This window comes from Lissotriton helveticus, chromosome 1_2, assembly GCF_964261635.1.
Source record: "Lissotriton helveticus chromosome 1_2, aLisHel1.1, whole genome shotgun sequence".
Classification (NCBI taxonomy): Eukaryota; Metazoa; Chordata; class Amphibia; order Caudata; family Salamandridae; genus Lissotriton; species Lissotriton helveticus.
Genome location: NC_136058.1, coordinates 235127579 through 235148712, shown reverse-complemented (window position 1 = coordinate 235148712; position 21134 = coordinate 235127579). Strand labels below are relative to the sequence as shown.

The following is a 21134-nucleotide window of genomic DNA, read 5'->3' as shown; positions in this document are numbered from 1 at the left end:
ACATAACAGAAGAATTCGGTCAGGAGAGGAGGATATCATCTGTGTTGCGAAGCCCTTTTGCCTCTGTAGTGCCTACTGATACCACTTTCACCTCCGCTGAAAGCAGTATGGCGGCAAGAGAGGTTCAATCACCCGAAGGAAAAGCAAGACAGCCCTAGAGATTTCAGAAGTATTCGGGCAAGAGCCACTGCTCTGAATGTCTGTGTGTGGAGGGGGAGTCATAGAAGAGCCGGACTTTGGAGATTAAGTCGTTGGCAAGGCCCATAGGTGTCATGACCCTGAAGTGATAGGGCCATTCCACATGGTCAAATAGCTTTCAATCAGGAAGGAAAAAGGGGGGCTAGAAGAACACAGGGAAGCAGGGACCTGCTTGGGCTTCACGATTCAAGGTAGCCTTCAAGATCCACAGTCCCACGGCAGAGATGCTGGTTCCTCAAATAGTTTATTGCTATCTTTGTAACTAGAATAGTCTCTTGCTATCGCTGTAGAAAAAATAGTCTCTTGCAATCTGTGCAGCAATAAGAGTTTTTTGGGAATCTCGTTAGCAATATATATGTGCCTCCTCTATTATGTCAGAGAGCAAAAGCTCTCAATTTCCGGAGTTCAACAGTAACATTTCTTCGTTAGTGATGCCTAAGAACAGGGAAATCACAGTTCACGAAATTGCAATTTATAAAATTAAGATATTGTGTTGCTATTTGCTTTCAACAATGTACATGTCCACAAGAATTTTGTTAGTTCTGGTTCAGTGCACTGGCCTTATTCTCAGGTTAGCCGCTTTACTGAATCTTGCCTTTTCTTACAGGAGGAAGCACCATGGAGTTTTGTTCCGAAAGTCAGGTGACTGGTTTAATGCGGGGAGATCCTGAACCAATAGGACGACAGAGCTTCTACAGCAAGTTCTGCCTTGGAGCAGTTTGTGAAGCCAAGCAGCTTTGCCAGTTTGGGCGTGGTATGTAAGGCATCACCCAAGGACCACACCCAAGCCACGCCAACACAGGCAAAAGGACAACACCCAACCCAGACTCAAGGACCACACCCAATACAGGCCATATACCACACCCTACACCAGAAGCTCAGGTGTACTTGTGAGAGAGTGCGTGTATCAGGTTTTTCTACTGAGCATAGACGCCTTGAACACTAAGGGGATGAATGGGATGGGTTCTAGAGTTGGGGACCATTAATTAAGGTGCACATAGAGGAGAGTGGAAGACCTAGAGGGCCTTGACAGTTGAAGAAGATACATTTGTATACAATTTAAATCTCAGGGTGCCCCTGAATCATGAGTGAAGGAGGAGGGGTCTGGACAAGTGGAAAGGAGATGTGGTTTCAATAGGGATACATGAAATACGTGATGTATTTGATTCTGTTTCAGAAATTCCAATTTCACTGTTACGGGTTGAATGATTTTTGTTATTAGATATGGCTGTCTTTTGGGGTTGTAGTTTTCGGCGACCTTCGAGGTAGTTTTTGGTAGCTAACCTGACTGTCTTCCTTTGAAAATTGAGGTTGGGGCGTCAATGGCAATTAACTATTTTTTCATATCTTGTTTTCATTCTTCCAGAGTTTTTTGGACTTTCAACCAGATGCTTATGCAAAATGCGTGTGTCTGATTCTCTGGGTAAGTCAAAGGAAGAGCTTTGGGATGATATCCTAAGTTACAGTAGAAGGGGGACATATCTATGGCTGTGTGAACACTTATTGTAAGCAAATTCTGCAATTGGTAGGGCTTGTACCCCATCGCTGGTGCAAGTAGATAATGAGCAACTGAGAAATTGTTCCAAAGACTAATTTGTCATTTCCATCTGTTCATTGGTTTGGGGATAGTAAGCACAGGACAGAAAATGATCAATCTGTAGATATGCGTTAACCCTTTGCCAAAACAAGGAGATCGCAGTCAGAAATGATTACAGAGGGCAATCCCTGTAAACAAAATATGTTCTGCATAAAAATGTCTAACAGATCTTTAGACGAGGGCAATTTTCATAATGAAACGAATTGGGCCATACTGGTTACTAAGTCCACCACTACTAAAATTGAGGTAAATCCTTTCGTTGGGGGCAAGGCAGTGTAAAAAAAAAAAGAATTAAAAAAATCAATGTTAATGGAATACCAAGGCTGGGACAAGTTAGTTCGAAGGTTTGCACATCTTTGGACAATGTTTCCTACCAAACCATCTTTTACACAGCACCATGGTTTTCGCTTCCTCAGGATGACCTGCTAGTGGGGTTGAATGGCACCAATGCTAACGGAAAACCTTGTTCTGAAGTTCTCACCAGGGTACATGCAAGTAGTTATGATAGAAACAGACATTTATTAGGAAGTGTTTAGGTTCTAGCAAACAGGTGTGAAGATTTAAGCTGTGAACTGCTTTCAACATTGATTCCAAAAGTTGTCTGATTCACAAAATCCTACTATTCTCTCAGTAGAAAGAATTGGTAGTGTTGGGTTTGAGGTTTGCAGTTTAGTGGAAGATGTGTGAAATCTGGATTAAGCATCTTCTTTTGCTTATTTTGTTCCAGGGCGGTAGGTAATGACAAAACCAAATTCACAAAAAAATTCATCCCACCACATTTGTCAGGGAGTTAAAGCCCTAGCAGACCTAAGTTTACAAAAGGATTTTATGATCAGCATAAATCGTGTTTGTATGGTGGGCACCTAATAGGTAGTGTCTGCATTCCTGAAATGGGATTTTTATTGCCAATGACTCTTTTGTTCTGCCAGAATTTTTTCCGAAAAGAAGTCTATAGGATGGAATTGACCGTTTGTTTCATCTCATTGAGAGAGAACATCTCATATCAGCCTCTACTAAGAAAGGCTGTGAAGGATCTGGGTGACAAAAAAAATCGGGGCGGTAGTGAATTTTTTTTAAGGCCGTTTAGTGCTTGCTCAGCTTCTAGTGACCATTGGAAGGACAGTCCCTTTTTCTGAAGCAGAGATGACTACATCCGAAAAATGAGTCATACACCTCCGATAGGAATGAGCAAATACTAATAAGGATTGGATTTCTTTTACATTGGTATGTCAGGACAAATTGAGAATCACCTCTACTTTTCTGATGTCCATTTGTATTCCAGCTGTGATATGAAAAACCCTAGGAACTCTACTTGTTTTGTGTAAAAATCAGACTAATCAAACTTGACGTACAAGAGATTCTCTTGCAGTTTCTGCAGGACTGCTTTCACATGTTTTATGTGTTCTTGCTCGTCTTGGGAATAGATCAAAATATTGTCTATGTAGACTATAAATATATCTAGAAATTTCGAAAGGACCTTATTAAGAAAACATTGACATGTTGTGGGAGCATTACAGAGGCCGAATGGCACAACCCAATATTCTTAAATGGTAAGCCCCATGTAGGTCCAACATGGCAAACTGAGGGGGTGGTCAGGAAGTCACAAGGACATGACAGTGGAAAATGGTCACCTCAACTGAAAGGGATTTTACTTCCACGGTGAGGTCAGTCATTTTATTGTTCATGGCAAAGAGAGTGGTCCCAATTGTTGATATCTCTTTTAGTATGTCCTCCATCTCCAGCAGTGGCGGGTAGCCCCTCTCGGAGGATGCAGCACTGATGGCCTGGGACATGGGGCGTGCAACAGCCACTGAGAAAAGCAGTTGGCAGGCAGCAGGTTTGGTCTGGGACATATAGGGCAGCGGGTGCTTCCAGGAGACCCCTTTGCTAGTCAACAGCACTCTCGGGGGGAGCTCACTGTCACCAGACATCACCCTGGCGGTGTCTGTGGGCAGTGGGTCAGTAATCCACAGGGGCCAACAAACGTCAGGGGCTCTCTCCTATGAGCATGGAGTTGCCTAATTCGCACTCACTGTGACCAGAAGCAAAGGTGGCCTTGTTTCTGGCTCCAATTCCTGCTAGCCAGTAGGGTGCAACAGTGCCTGGGCCCCTCCAGGTTTGAGAGCCTCCCTGCCCCAAGCGGATTGGGGGGAGAGGGAAAAGTCAGGAAATGAGATGCTGCATTAGGAAGTGGATGTCCATGGAGTCACCAGGACACTGCCACTACTGGGAGCAATGGGGGAGCTCATGAATGGCAAGTGGAGTATAGGGTGGGCAGGGGCGGCAGGCACGCGTAATGAAGTAGCAAAAATAACTTGGAGGCAAGATGCAGAGTCAACTTGGCAAACCCCAGCGGCAACAGTTTGTTTGGTTCACTAAGTTCTAAAAGCAGATCTTTCCCTTTTCAGCTCACATGGAGCACTGGTAGACTGCCCCTTTAATTGGTCAGCAACTTAAAGAAAAGACTCATGTGTCCGAAGCAAGTGTCCAAACTCGAAGATCACAGAAGCCACGCAGAGGGACGGAGAGAGTATACATTTTGAAATCTAATAGTGCCTCTCATCTACATAAGAAGTGGTTGGCAGCCGATAGTGAGGGCACTGACACCTGGAGCTACTCAAAGAACAACATGTATTTCACCAAATTCAAGGCCACCAGAGTCATCCGGGACCTAGAATCTAACAGTCTCCAAAATAGAACTGCAACAGAGGGTTAGGCTGGAGTGTGTACTATAATTTTCCTTCTGAATGCATGGACAAAGCATTCTAGAATCCTTAAGGTAAAGGGCAAACGAGTTGTTGTTTCTTTCGGTCTCAAAGAGGACAATTTTTCACACGGCACCCCAAGCCCAAAAGCTGTAGACGGCTCAGAGAACTATTTGGTCCACCGCTTAAACTTGTGAATCAAACTTTGATCGCCCTTTTTTTTATCCATGAAGGTGTCTTGCCTTAAGACCACTGTTCAGCAGAGCCCACCATTCATATGTGCTGCGCTTCTCTGTAATGGGTCAGCAAGAAGGCACCACCTCACTCGAAAATGTACATGTCAACACAGTAGTTATTTTGCCATTCCTGGTCAGTGATACATTTCCTGTAATTTGCACAAGGATGGAACACTCGCAGGGCATAATCGATCACCCACAGCTCCAGGGTGTTTATTTTCAGGCACTTCTTAAAATCCAGTCATAGGCCCAGATCCAGAGTGGTCCTTGACAAGCCCCTGAATCTTCCTCGGAGGTATCAATCACCACTGTGATCTCTGGGGAAGAGGACGAAAGGGAACAAGAAGAGCCAGATATAAATGACTGACCACCACCCCAAGTGTACCTTCAGGTAGTACTTCACCTGATCTATGAATGCCACACTCTGCAGAGTAGGTAAATAGCCCTCCTGCAGGGTCTCATCCTGACCTGCAGTAAGGTCTAAATCATGTTTTCTGCTGGCTGAAATTTGCATTGTGTGTTGCAGAAGTGCGTACCTTGGAAGACAATGTACTGGGAAGGGAACAGCTTGAACTCTGGAAATTGACTCCTGGTCTGTGAACATGTACCGCTATGGCAGCCAGGTAGTTTGCTGAAACTCTGGGAGTCTGTTGAATTGACCCTTTCTGCAGAGTCTTCCCCAGACATTTGGTCTTTCTCTTACATTTTGACTGACCTATTGCTTGCTAGCCTTAGAACTCTGTGCACTTTATCACTGCTAACTAGTGTTACAGTGATTGTGCTAGATCCTCAAAACATGGCAGAATTGGTTGGTACCCAAATTTGTATATATTGGTCCCTAGTAAAGCGGTACTACATGTGCCCAGGGCCTGTAAATTAAATTTTACTAGTGGGCCTGCTGCACTGATTGTGCCACCCACTTAAGAAGCCCTCAAACATGTCTCAGTCCTGCCACTACAGTCTGTGTTTGCAGTTTTAACCTGCCATTTCAAACTGGCAAAATAAACCTTTAGTCAGGCCTAAACATTCTATTTTTATACATATAAGTCAACACTAGATTAGGCCCTGGACAGCCCAGAGGTAGGGTTCAGTGTATTTAATAGGTAGGACATGTACTTTACGTTTTACATGTCCTGGTAGTGAAAAACTCCAACATCTGTTTTTCATTACTGCAAGGCCTAACTCTTCCATAGGGTAACATTGGAGTTACTTCATTACATTTAATAAGTGTAACTTTCGAATGGGAACAAGTAACTCCATGTCTGGTGATACTAGAATCACAATTCTGAAATGCCACCTATAGAAAGTTGCAGAGGGCTGTGGAGAGTCTGTTGCTCAAAGGCATAACAATTTATCATACCATCGTGTATCTTTTTACAAGCAATATATGTAATCAATTCGCATTATTCAAACAAAAAACTATTGTGCACTTGATTGCAATACATCTTTCAAATATACAAAAATCATTCAATATGCAATATCACAATCCAAAGCATATAATGTTTGCGAAAGAAAGCTCCAAATTATACAAAAAAGGTCCCAATGCATTTTGGGTTCCAAACTGAACCCTTCATCAGGGGATGAATGTTGGAAGTCCGTTGAGACTGGAAGTATACAGTTGTATTAGCCACAGGGAACCTACAACACAATGAGTGGCATTGTAATACAAGACACAGGAATCTCCTATGTCACAATGTCAATCAACAGTGAAGAAATTAGAATTTGCACTCTCCAAAGGTTAAGAACGTGAGAAAGAAGAAGATGTGATGTAAAGTGAAATCTGTGCTAGTGAAAAATATCGCCTAAGTCCAGTGACTTCATGTGCTCTGCAACAGGCTTACCATTTATCCATCAGGTTTACTACGGTGCTCTCAATCAGAAATGTGTGAGCAATGATAGTACCGACAAAAACCAGTTTCTTTCAAGGAAAGTAATTGCAAAGAATCACTCAAAACCAAGAAAAGATAGTTCCTAGGAGCCACTACTCAACCCTGTGGAGTAACATGCACGAAGAAGAAAATAACAGGGTTCTTACCCGTAAGTGTACCGCAAACATGTTGCTATGGTGTGTGACTTAAAGAGCTCAAAACGAGTCTGCCATCCTGAAAATAAAATAATGTGCAATGAAACACATGTGGAATACCAGTAATCTAAAAACTGACTCTCGTGCATGCATAGACCAGCCTCACTGTGTAGTCTTCTCGTTACCCGATAAATGACTATGTAATCCCCGCGTGTTGGAAAAGGCCCGAGGGTATTCAAGTTTCTGAGAAAATAAGAAACGCTACAGTGAAAACGCTGTGATATCTATTCGTGGTGCTTAGTGTGAACAAATTGTTCTCCTGATGGGCTTACCGTATTGAATCGCAGGAGTGCAGACTGCCGACCGGTTGCCACCTCCACTAACTGTCGTCTATGCCGAAGTTCGTGTGCGCACCCAGCATCCTGTGCGCATTTAAAGGAACTGTTCAAGGTTTCTAAAACTGTTACCGGAGCTGAACGTTACGGGCACCCAATCGTACAAGACGAGATGTTGAACAAACTTAATAGATGCCAAAGTTGACCAACGGAACCCTCTGGAAACTGAATACTATGAACTTTGCTAGGACTATGCCATTACCAGAATATAACATTGCGAACACCAGCTCGTTCTAGCCGTGATATAAAAAACCTAGATGTTGAAAAGCTTTATAGATCCCAAAGAAAAGACGGAAACCTCCAAATAAAAGAATATACTCAACTATTTATAGTATATCTAACACTACCCAAAAGAATTCCTTAGTAAACCCATGGTGCCTTTTAAGGAGACACTGTTGAATGAAAGTATAATGTGCGTGCTGCCAGAATGCTGGATATGTATGTAGATTATCCTGTACTGTATGTCCTCAAAGGGTGCCACTAAGTGCCAGGGGCACATACATTAATTCTGAAGAAATCCTGAGTGTGACCTGAAAGATGAAGTGTGGTGGCACCAGGTGGAGACATAAAAAGGATAAAGATATAGTGAAGATAATAAACGAGAGTGCAAATCCTGTACAAAATGAAGTATAGTTGAATAACAGTACAAATCAGAGAAAGCATAACATCTCAAAATGGTCATTGAGCAAACCCGGGGTCACTGTTCCTAATGTTTTTATCCAGTGAGTTTACCTACGAGCTAATGCAGTGTTGATGTCTATTCCTGAACATGTGGTGATCTGTTCCAAAATAGTGAAGCGTAATTGTGGTATAGTGTGTGAGACCTGTAGCCAATGTGAGGCAAGAGGAGATGTAGTATTTTGATTGCGGATTCTACTTTTGTGCTCTATTATCCGCGTTTTAATATTACGGCTCGTCCTCCCTACATACACCAAACCGCAGGGGCAATTGATTGCATAGATGACTTTCTCTGTGTTACAATCAGATGTGTGTTGTAATTTCAACTGCTTGCCTGTATGTGGATGCATGAACATTACCCAAAATTACATTGCTACATTGGCCACAATCATGGCATTTTCTCATGCCTTTATGGATCATTGTTGCAACTGTGTTTTTAGATTTCAGAAGTTCCCGAAAATTCCTGGATCGATTGTGGGCAAATAATGGTGGACCTTGAAAGAGGTTGACAAAATCAGGTTCATGATTGATTATCTCCCATCTTTTCCTTATTATTGCTATAATCTGAGATGCTTGTGTTGAGTACTTGAGTACAAAGACTTCTCGTTGTTGATCTTGGGGCATATGTAGGTAATTTCCATTTTGCGATTCTCAACTAGCGATTTTTAAGGAATCGCTATTTGAGAACAGCAAAATGGAATGTAGGTAACAATTCGCAATTTGTTTGCGAATATCTAACATTCCTTATTTGCAATTAGCAAATTACGAATCGCAATTAAGGAATGAGTGTCCCATTCATTCCTACGGGCCAAAAGGCCCATAGGAATGAATGCGGATACATTCTCAAATTGCGATTTTCTGTGAGAAAATCGCAACTTGTGAATCGCAATTCCAAGGGTGCCAGGGTGTCCAAAGGACACCTTTTGCACCCCTGGAATGTGCCTGTAAGTACATTTGGCGCACATAAATGCCCTAAGGGCATGTCTGTGCGCCACATGGCACATTGAATTTTTTTTTAAAATGCATTTTTAAAGGAAATCGCAAAATACCATCTACTTGAAGTAGGTGGTATTTTGCGATTCCTTATGCCGAAATCGCAATTTTTAAGGCACCCCTACATAGCATTTAAGGAATCGCAAAATTGCGATTCCTTAAATGCTATAAGCAAAATAAGGAATCGCAATTTTTGCGATTCCTTATTTTGCTAAGTGCCACCTACATACCAAAGGGGCATTTGTGATTCGCAAACGCCGAAATTCACCGAATTTCGGCGTTTGCGAATCGCAAACGCCTACCTACATATGCCCCCTTGTTTCTTACTCGGTTGCAAAAGTTCCTCCCTTTGTTTTAAAGCAATTTTATGTTCAGCCTTTGTTAGTATCTCAAGTGGATATACTCTTGCCTTAGATTTCATCATCTGAACTTGAATTTGATGAGTACAAGTGGTAGCATCTGATGTGATCCTCTTAATTCTTGTAAATTGAGAAACCGGGAGGTGTTGTTTAAGTGATACTGGATGCGCACTTGTGAAGTGCAAAGCATTATTCACATCTGTGGGCTTCCTGTAGACTGAGGTTGCCAAACCGCTGGGTGTCTTGATTTCTATATCTAGAAAATGAATTTTTTCACTTTGAATATCATGTGTAAATTGAATCCTTGGATTTTGACCATTCAATTTGACAATGCAATCTTCCAAGATTGATTTGGGGCCTTTCCAAATAACTAATATGTCATCTATGTAGCATAAATACACTGCCATGTGTTGTTGCCATTGTGGATCAGTCAAAATATGGTTGTGTTCAAAATATGGTTGTGTTCAAAATAAGCCATGAAGGTATTTGCATAGGAAGGGGCTCCGGGAAAACCCATGGAAGTTCCGGTTTTCTGTAAATAAAATTTGTCCTGCCAAATGAAATAACTGTGGTACAGAGAAAAATGTAACAGTTCAAGAAAAAAATAGCTTTTTCTGAAGTTAAAGGAGAATCAATCAGCCTCCATTCGATCGCCTCAAGCCCTTCATTGTGGGCTATTGATGTATACAAAGCTGCTACATCTATAGTGCACAGTAAGACATCATCGTCAAATACTTGACGAACTGCTTCCAATTTCAATAAACAGTTTGTCGTGTCCTTGATGTACGTTGTCCACGTTTGGACGAGAGGTTGTAAGAAATAATCCAAATAGTATCCAACTGCTTCATGAATTGAATTGCATCCAGCTACAATTGGTCGAAATGGTGGTTTCAATCTGTCTTTATGCATTTTGGGAAGCATATAAATATGCAGAATTCTCGGTTTCTCATTGATTAAAAATTTCCCAGTGTTTTGATCAATAGCTCCATCATTTACAGCTTTTGTGACAATGTTAGTTAGCAGGGTAATTAGTTCTTTGGTGGGGTCTCGGTCCAATAAAATAAAAGTGTCTTGATTTTTAACATGTTGGTCTACATTCATATCGTAAAAATCTCTTATCAAGAACAACCAGGGCTCCCTCTTTGTCAGCGGGTTTAAAAACGATCGACGTGTCTTGTAAATGTAAATGTAGTGTACTTGTATAGCGCACGAATCGACCCCTAAGAGAATTCAAATCTGTAGTTCCTTGGGTGTCATGTTTGAACGTGTCGTCTTCTTGTACCCTATTGCACTGAGGATTTTTTCTTCAGAATTAATGTATGTGCCCCTGGCACTTAGTGGCACCCTTTGAGGACATACAGTACAGGATAATCTACATGCATATCCAGCCTTCTGGCAGCACGCACATTATACTTTCAGTCAAAAGTGTCTCCTTAAAAGGCACCATGGGTTTACTTAGGAATTCTTTTGGCTAGTGTTAGATATACTATAAATAGTTGAGTATATCACAGTCTAATTGGAACATTACAGCGAGTTTCACTTGAGATTCTCGTTGCAATCCAAAAGACTATGGGAGAATTCTTTTATATGGAGGTTTCTCTCTTTTTTTTGGGATCTTTTCAACATCTAGGTTTTTTATATCACGGCTAGAACGAGCTGGTGGTCGCAATGTTATACTTTGGTAATGGCATAGTCCTAGCAAAGTTCATAGTATTCAGTTTCCAGAGGGTTCTGTTGACCAACTTTGGCATCTATTAAGTTTGTTCAACATCTCGTATTGTACGATTGGGTGCTCGTAACGTTAAGCTCCGGTAACAGTTTTAGAAATCTTGAGCGGTTCCTTTAAATGCGCACAGGATGCTGGGTGCGCACACATACTTCGGCATTGACGACTGTTAGTGGAGGTGGCAACCGGTTGGCGGTCTGCACTTCTGCGATTCAACACGGTAAGCCCATCAGGAGAGCGCTTTGTTCACACTAAGCGCCACAAATAGATATCACAGCGTTTTCACTGTAGCGTTTCTTATTTTCTCAGAAACTTGAATACCCTCGGGCGTTTTCCAACACGCAGGGATTACATCGTCATTTATCGGGTAACGAGAAGACTACACGGTGAGGCTTGTCTATGCATGCACAAGAGTCAGTTTTTAGATTACTGGTATTCCACATGTGTTTCTTTGCGCATTAATTTACATTCAGGATGGCAGACTCGTTTTGAGCTCCTTAAGTCACACACCATAGCAACGTGTTCGCGGTACACTTACGGGTAAGAACCCGGTTGTTTTCCTCTTTGTGCATGTTACTCCACAGGATTGATTAGTGGCTCCTAGGAACTATCTTTTCTTGGTTTTGAGTGATTCTTGGCAATTACTTTCCTTGAAAGAAACTGGTTTTGTCTGTACTATCATTGCTCACATATTTCTGATTGAGAGCATTGTAGAAAACCTGATGGATAAATGGTAAGCCTGTTTCAGAGCACATGAAGTCACTGGACTTAGGTGATATTTTTCACTTGCACAGATTTCACCTTACATCACATTTTGTTCTTTCTCACGTTCTTAACCTTTGGAGAGTGCAAATTCTAATTTCTTCACTGTTCATTGACATTGTGACATAGGAGATTACTGTGTCTTGTATTACAATGCCACTCATTGTGTTGTAGGTTCCCTGTGGCTAATACAACTGTATACTTCCAGTCTCAACGGACTTCCAACATTCATCCCCTGATGAAGGGTTCTGTTTGGAACCCGAAATGCATTGGGACCTTTTTAGTATAATTTGTAGCTTTCTTTCGTAAAAATTATATGTTTTGGATTGTGATATTGCATATTGAATGATTTTTGTATATTTGAAAGATGTATTGCAATCAAGTGCACAATAGTTTTTTGTTTGAATAATGCTAATGGATTACATATATTGCTTGTGGTAAGCAAGATACACGATGGTATGATAAATTGTTATGCCTTTGAGCAACAGACTCTTTTTTGATTATTTTGATTAATTCACTGAGACAGCATTTGCCCTCTTGCGACTTTTTAATACATAGAGAGACTGATGGGTCATATCTCTCCTTTCCAGTGGTAGCACGCAAATGAATTAAACGTGATTGACGTTTTCTGATACATCGAGGTTTAAAGTCAAAACTAGGTGTGCAGGGTCACTTTCCACTTGTGTAGTTTGACCTTTAGAAAGTTGACATTATCCTGCCTTTGCCATTTAGTGTCTGTACATAGGTCACATGGCTGGGTGTAGAGCTTTGTGTATTCCTCTTAGACAGCCTCCCCACAATAGGGAGCTTGCGTGTGCCTGGATAGGCCATCACTGACAGGATGGGAGGGAGGAGCTGGGCACAGTTCCACTTACACTTGAATAGGCTGTGTCCTTCCTCCACAAAAAGGGATGCATAACCCCCTGCAGTTGGTCTGGAGCCAGGGAGGGAAGGCAGGATACCTGGGGATTTCGAAGGGAAACCTCTAGAAGCTTCTCATCACTTCAAAGACACAACTGGATATAAATACTTGAGCTCCGACACCTAATCTTAGGTACACTTCTGGACCTGTGGATACTCTGCCAGGACTGCTGTGCTGCTACAAGGAATTCCACTCTATTGGACTGCTGCTCTGCTGACCTCTTGTCTGGGGAAGGAGAACTGAACCTACAACTTCAACTTGAACCCAAGTCCGCAAAGTGACTTCGAGGGCTAGTCTGCAGGCCTTCTGATCAGAGCCTCAGGGTCATTAAAGGCTCCCTAACCAGCTCCTGGATCCAGCTGTAGCGAGTTCCTACCCCCTCCCATCCCTCAGATTCCTCCCCCAAGTTCATCTAGCTCCACGCAACCCTCTTGAATGTGAATGGGACTCTTGGCACAAAACTTGAGAAGGTAAATCTTCAGTGGGACTAGTCTGGGACTGTACCTGACTTGCGCACCATTGCAGTGGAGCTTGAACGTTTGACTTTGACCCGGTCCAGCAGGCCCAGAAAGCCAGGGTTGGCACTTTGTGCTTTTAGGTGCTGTTTTACACCTTATTCTTTAAGAATTTGAAACTCCGGTTCTACTGGTTGGATTTCTGCTGTTTTGGTCTTGTTTATTTATTAAATTCAGCACTATGTATCTTCTAACTTCGAGATGGATCCTTTTTGTGTGGTATTTTCACTGTTATACTGTTTGACGTGTTGCACTAATACTTTACACATTGCCTCTAAGTTAAGCCAGACTGCTCTGTGCCAAGCTAACAGGGGGTTGAGCACAGGTTAATTTGGGCTTTGCTTGTGCCTTATCCTGACAGAGATAGTGGTTGCTGCTTGGGCTCACACCGCAGTCAATCAGCAACCCAATTTATCACAGAGTGGAATACAGTTCCACTGGAAAGACCTTGATGCACTCTAAACCTGAAGAGCCTCTTAGGCCACGAACTGTTGAGTGTCCAACGTTTCCTTATCTTGCGTTTACTCATATTACTGCCTTCTCCATTGCTCTCAGATGTTCTCCTCTGAAGTACCCTTCAACTCTGCACTGCACCCAGCACATATAGCCCTTGCCTCGCCCATTACAATCACTACATCCTGTACCTCTGTACTCTTACCTCGCACCCCTCCCATCCTCTTGCTTTACTACTTCTGCCTCTCTCATTTCTCTTTCCATTTACCACCACATTTCCATCTCGTGGCTGCACACCACTGCACTACAAACCACTAAATTCATAGGCCTTTTTCAACCATGTCACACAGCCCTTCTCACTCACATCCTACCCAAGTCTCTCTCAGAGAAAGCCATCTTCCAGTAAAATCTTTCTATCTTCTTTGAGATGGCCCTACACAAACAATAAGGCATAAGCCCATGCACCTTCACCAGAATACATTCCAATATTCAAAACCTACTGCGTAGATATCTACAATTAATCCCCTCACTTTCTCTCTCCTATCCTCCAAAGAACACGTTCTGTAGTGAGTCAAGGACCCAGTCCTGGGTCTCCACAGCTTCTCTGTTCAAAGCAAATCTGACCTTTATTGTTCCGAGCCAAGATAGGCCATGACAATTTCTAACACAGTAGGAGACCCCTTCTTCCCAATTAAAAAGCACAACATGCGTAAAATTTATCGGAATTTAAAGTACAGATCAACAACAAATTTTCGAATTGATAAATTATAGACTAAAACACAACATTTTGTTGAGTTATAAAATAATCATGAGCACATTAAGAACTAATTTGATTGTATCCAAGGCATTCCAGTACCCCAATAGTAAGAGAATCACTTAATGGTCAACAGTCCTATACGGCTACCCCTTTTCAATCAGAGTATTATTTGCAAGAAGAAATGTGTAATATTCCCAGTCCACTTCGGTACCCTCTTGCTGCAACTTTAAAGTCCTGAAATCCGCAGATTCGCCTACCCTTCCTAACCTGGGTAAAGCCTCCACTATCCACCAACAGAGTATTGAAGTAGGTCTAGAACCCACCTCTCCTGCCCCTACTTTTGCTGCTCTTAGCTCTGGACCACCTCCACTCCTTGAGCCATAGCAAGACAAGTACCCTTTTCCATTTGCCAGCTGTGTGGTCTCTGTATCCTCATCAATTCACAAACCATCAGTTAAGTACCAACAGCACATTTTGAACCTTATCACCAACTTCACCTTGGATCTGTTATATAATGGAAGCATAGCTCTGAGATTACACCGGGGCCCTCCTACACAACGCTATACCACCAGGACATAAAACACAAAGAACTGCACTATCAAGATGACTGGAGGAGGGCATGCCATCCTCTATAAGCACATCATCACCACTGCATGCTTTTCCCAGTTATCTAAACAAGAACATGAGCTATGATCAATCAAATGTATATTAGACACACCATATTCTCATTCTTGACAAATCAATCAAACAAGACTTAGAGTGTGGCTAATCACTTGAAATGATATCCAGGCCTATAGACCTCCACAACCTAACTAAGAATTTGCAGAAGCATTTTCTGAACTTCAGTACCTGGACTGGAAAGCCAGAACCGTCCCAACAAAGTCCCTCCTTTGAACCATGAAGCATTGAACATGCACCAGTACCACTGGCACTACACAAAAGACAACCAGAATCTATAAGTCACCAAGAGTGGTGTCCATGCACCTCCTTCCTCCCAAACTACGTATTCTCTCTCCAACCACTCGATCATTGTCTCAGGGCATTCAATACCTTCCTCAATTGAACCATGCCCACAGACCTGTAACTGTGGTGGAACTTATTACACCAAATTCGTGACCTCACCGCTTGATATTTTTATTACCTATAAAATCAGTAAGATTCTCTAGAAGACAGAGAAGCCACATCTCTTTGACCAGTGACATCAAGTGCACCATCAAAGCACAGAATAGAGATCTAGACAGGCAATAATGAAAAGGATGTGGCAAATGAGACAAAAATAATGTTACTCTGATGTATGCATGGCAATTAGCAGAATCAAATCTGTGGAATCGGTCTGACCTTCCCAGGACCTTCACAAGTCTATCACAGAATTCAGAAACCAGACATTACCAAGGTGACCATCATCCACTGGCAACTTCTGAGTGACAATCCAGAAAGCCCTGTTAATAAAGCACCTGCTCTAGACTTCTGCTTCAGCACAAAGGTATGTCCTGAACACGATAGTCCCACTACATGACAGGCCCATCAACACAGTTATCCCGTTCTGGGCAAATAGTACCTTGACTGTGCACAAACTTAGAGAACTCGTGTAATTCTTCAGCAAAAGAGATGTGACCGTTGCCTGGATTTAGACATCTGCAAGGACTTTCTTTTATCAATGTTAGCAACCTCCCCAGCTGGCAAGGTTATCAATTCCTATTTTCTACTAGCGCCAACGCATAGGATCTCAAAATAGTGTATATTGGACTGGCTAGAGATGATTCAATGAACTAGATAACCATTTCAAAAAGACACTTTTTGGGGAAGCTATTCAAGAGAGCAGTGTTCATAAAAATATCAACTTTTAAGGAATCCCATTTGATGCCCAACTGGGGCGCACCCCAGAAGCAGCACAGAATAATCATGAACTGCAGTCTATGACAATCAAATCAAGAGTTGCCCGGATTTCATTAGCAGCCTCAACTCTCCTTGACCTTTCAGTGCATTTGACATAATACACCATCCACCCTTCAGTACAGACTTAAGGAACTTGAAATTCAAGAACCATGTTAGACTGGATGTCTTTTTTTCTCTGCAAAGAGTGTAAGGGTTGGCAAATGGTTGCAGGTAACAATAGGCAAGGCATATGTGGTCTACCAATTAATTTGCTAGCATTGGGACCCGAGCATCTGGATTGTAACCCCAACATCTGCAAATGATTAAAGTATAAGATCCAAAATCAAAGCCTCAGGTTTAAACATTCTTATGTTTACCACTCTTCCCCTATAACTAAATTCCTGTTTCTGTAATCCTATTTAAACATTACACCACATGTCATATATAGCATCACAAATTTGTAATCTTCTTGTCATTATACAATTGCTCTATGTAAAGTGCTAAATTAACTACATAAAATAGATATTTTGGACAAAGTCTAGCATGTGGGATCTCACTTTTTTGTAGACTGCGAATGCCGGCTTTTTTACATTCAGCCAAACATAAATATGTGAGATACGGAAAACTTTGTGCTGGTGATTGGCAATAGACAATACTACAATGCATATGTAAAGTAGTAAGATATTAATCAGTGATGCCCTCCCTGGTAACATCCGAAGTATCCAAAACCATGGGGCTTTCTAGAAGGCAATAAAGACCTATCTCTTTCCAAGTTAATCCCCTCCATCCTAGCCCGGTCACCTTCTCTTTTCTCTCTTTTGGTCATATGGATCAACGCTGGGACGCCCCGTTGCTGGGGCAGCCATGCGCTTTACAAATCACGTAACATAAAAATATATTTATGATATTATGGATCTATTTGAGGATATGTTAATGAGGTTTTGAACTGTTGGACTAGTCCTTAAAACATTCACATTTGATACTCCCCAATTATAAAGCAAGCAGCTGTGATAAAGGATTGAATCACACTCCGAAAATACGTTTGTTTTCATTAACTATACCTTCACGACTGGAGATTCCTATTAATGAAAGCTTTCCCCTTTCACTCCCAGTTCGACCAAGTGATCGAAGTGAAAATCTTGGAAGAGATGTAGGTCTTGATGTGGTGTTTGTGACATTAGCATCTGTAAAAAAAAATCCTAATTAATTTGTATCTTGTATAGTCCATAACATTTATGAAATAGTTTGGATTTGAAATAAAACCTTAGGTTTTAGGAAACCTTACAGTATAACTTTAGAAATGGCTCAATCAACATTTGCCGAACAACAAAAAAAAAAGCATCCCATCATTTTTGTGAGAAAGCCACATTTGAGGTAATCAAAATATGTGGATTCTGCAACCAGTTTCTCATCTAAAATAGCAGCACCATAATGAATTTGTTTTCTCATAATACCAGCTGCACCCACGTGGACCTTTACATACTTTACAAGATAATACATTCAGAATCGACTGTACTAACCTTGTTTTAGCAGCCTTATTTAAGTATGTTTAACCCCCATAGTTTATTCACTTTGTGCATTATAGCAACCCTTCCAACATTATGTAGAGGTCCTTAGATTAACTAACATGTATCCTTTAGAGTCTTTTTAAAAAGAAAACTATGTCAACATCAGGTCTAATGTTCTATCTAAAGCTTTGGTATCTGAACTTTGAGGTCTACCACTACAGTATGGGTCTTGGTGAGACTCTGGGGCCATCTTACATTTCCTCCTCCATGCCCATACTACTGTAAATATCTTAAAAGACTTGCGTCTGAATTTTTTGTCTGTGCACTCTCAATCACTGCTTTAATAACTTCTTGTGTTGTATTGCAAAGGTCATTTCCATGAAATCAAATATATGATTTAATTGCATACAGTAAAATCCACAATTGGGTCTATTACCTAATTTTCTAAGAGCCATAGAATGAAGAGCAAAACTGCTCAGGAGGTATGCAGTGAATAGAACAATTACATACCTATTGCCAATTTAGAGAAACTTGCACCAGAAGTCAAACCTAAGGCTCACTCAAAAGACCTGCTTAGGAGAGCCATAAAATCTATAATGAACAGCTGAAATAGTTGTATCCAACAATTCAAGACCAACACCGCACTAAGGGAGCTACACTTAAAGCTGTTGTGTCCAAAATCTGTCTAACAGTACCGGGTCCAAAAATATTTTTCTTTTAATATGCATTTTATTAATTTTACAAGAACACATGGATTGTGTTGGACATTTCAGGATGCCTCATAACATGAAAATCTAATAGTTGTATATTCAACAGAAAGTAGCTTTTCAATTTATGAAAACCTTATAACCAGGTAACACAGTGGTACACTGCAGTTTCCATGGCAGATTTAATATATAACCGAATATAATAAATACACACACGATAAAAATTTACATTGTCAGTGGTTAACATCAAAATCTAGCACGCATCAGGCGCTCTCTGACCTACCTTCTCTAGCATGGTGGCCAGGTATAACTAGTCACAAACACATTAGGTATTCTATAGAGTCACATGTTTGCTTAGTTATCATTCCAAGCATTAGAATTATGTTACTACTGAAAAATCAAGACAAATCAAGACAGCATAGATAGTTTCAACAACAGCGAAGAGGTCTCCTCGTTTTTGCCACTTTAGTTTCTGTTCTGCTCATTGCAGATTTGTGTTCAAGTAATAGATCAAGCTGTCCCACCTATTCCTTAAGTGGTCTTAACTTCCCTTTCTAGGAATTTACATGGGAAAAGGAAGTCCAACCCCTTCCATCGATTAACATCTTTGTGCCTCCTATTGGCTTTAGCTTGCCTTAGGTTTTTGTTGACTCGCATGTGGAGTTCAGATGTGTTGAAAAGATCTTGGATTTGAGGTGCCAGCCTCTGCTTATATTTATAAAAGCAAGAGGCTGGACAGGTCTGTATTAGTAAATAAAGATCCTGAATCCCAATTAAATGCTTTATAATCTTGCTCTAGTCCCATCTGCTTGACAAGCGACGTGAGGTAGGGGATACAGGTCTCTCCAGATTCATTTTTAGTTATAGGACTCTAAATTAAGATTTTGGATTTAAAGAATTTATCGGATCAATCAAATGGAATATGTTAAACTGTTCTCCTGATTTATTTGTTGCTTCAGTGGTTGAGACTGGCACAATACTCTATCCTCAAGCCGACACATGGTCAGTTGTATCTGTTGGTTTTCATTACACAGATGTATAGAAATTTCGAAGGTTAATTTACTCACATTAAGTTGACAGAACAAGATAGGCTGGGGTTGCTTACAGAGACATGAACAATGTGATAAGTGCTGAAGACTGAACAGAGTTTCAAACTGATAAAACAGTAAATGATGGTGTATTGTAAAGTCTATTTCTTTTACATTTTTGTGAAGTCTTGGACCAAAGGGGAGAGGAGCTGGCCTAACGGCTAAGGCGCTCGACCTCAGGCCTGGGGATCTGGGTTCGAGTCTCGGTAACGACGCCAAAACCTCCTGTGATTCTGGGCAAATCACTTAATCTCCCCGTGCCCAAAAAAAAAATGAAAGTGTGTCCTCATGTGAAAAACGTAACTTGTGCTATGTAAAGCGCTCTGATACCTGATTCGGTTCGGGTCTAGTTCGCGCTATATAAAACTCCATCAAAAAAAAAAATACAAAAAAAAAAAATGTGGGAGCAGATATAAATGGGAAGCAGAATACTTAAGTGTTGTCCATTATTTTTCAAAGATGTAAATTCTATTTAAAGGTTTCATATAAGGGTTGGTGATCTACATCAAGCTTGAGTATATCCTAGAAGAATGCTCTATCATATCTTGGTATACAGTATACTTCCACTGCAATGAGGGAGGTTGTAACTGTTTGCACACCACATAATTTATACTGAAGTATCAAACTTCGTTTCAGTGCAGAACTACTTTGTGTTTACTACTGCCCCTCCAAAACATTTGCCAGTGTATCAAAGGTAAGTTGGTATGGAACAGGAGTAGTCTGTTCAAAACTGCAATATAAAGGTCTCTGCCCAGATAAAAGGCTTCTGGGGAGATGTGAGTATATGCTTGTCCACGGTACTGGCCCAGGATTTTGAGGTAAGCCCTGAACTTGTCATTACTGGCAGGCTAGATATTCAAATCAGGGATGTGGACGATAAAGCTAAGTTGGTATTCTATGCTATTCTGTTGGCCCGAAGGGAAATATGTAAGCTATGGGTCTCTGCTGATTCCCCGACATGCTTAGCTTGGATTAGGGCTATGAGGGCGGTGGCAAAGTTGGATATGAGTGGCCGGCATGAGAAGAGATACAAATTTTGGACCCTCTTTTTAAATTATTATGGGTGAAGGGTATAGGTGAAAATTTAAGGCAAGGGTGTCAGTAAGTCCCATGATTAAGCCTCTCTGAAATCTCGGTGGAAATTTTGCTCTACGAAGGCTAGGTAAGGGAGTGTACTCCCTCCCAAAAGGGCAAAAGAATTTCCTATTATATGAGATGAAAACACCCTGTGGCGCAACCGTAAGAGAGAAGGGTGAAGAGGGGCAAATGAGGGCAAAGAAAAAAAAAGAAAAAAAATATAAAGGTCTCTGAACAAAGAGTGTTATACCTAAGATATGGAATTGCTTTAGGTATTATGATCAGTCGGATGTCATTCTTGGAAGATTCTCGTTTCTCATCTTTCCTACAGATTGTGGGTATAACAATTGTGGATGGTCTTAACTTATGACGGCTTCCCAGAGTCAGTCAGTACCTACTTACTCTAGGAACTCAACACTGTGCCAGCTCACAAAGCAATTTGCCAAACAACTCCAACACTTGATGCAGCTCCCCACCATGGCTTGAAAGAGGAGACCTCCTCTTCTCCTTGATATGTGTCAAAGTTAAGCAGACCAGAACTGACAACAGGACCTGGACTT

General features: G+C 41.3%; 1 protein-coding gene across 2 annotated transcripts in view; it reads right to left on the bottom strand.

The window, feature by feature from the left end:
• Positions 1–21134, bottom strand: part of EFCAB14 (EF-hand calcium binding domain 14) — a 278772-nt gene that overhangs the window by 40681 nt on the left and 216957 nt on the right. The window contains exons 10-11 of one of the 2 annotated variants that reach the window (XM_078671657.1): positions 17256–17378; positions 6772–6838 (exon numbers count right to left, since the gene is read on the bottom strand). In XM_078671657.1, the coding sequence (XP_078527783.1) occupies positions 6772–6838; positions 17256–17378 (190 nt within the window). The remainder of the gene's footprint in view (positions 1–6771; positions 6839–17255; positions 17379–21134) is intronic. The other variant, XM_078671656.1, reaches the window with a different exon arrangement.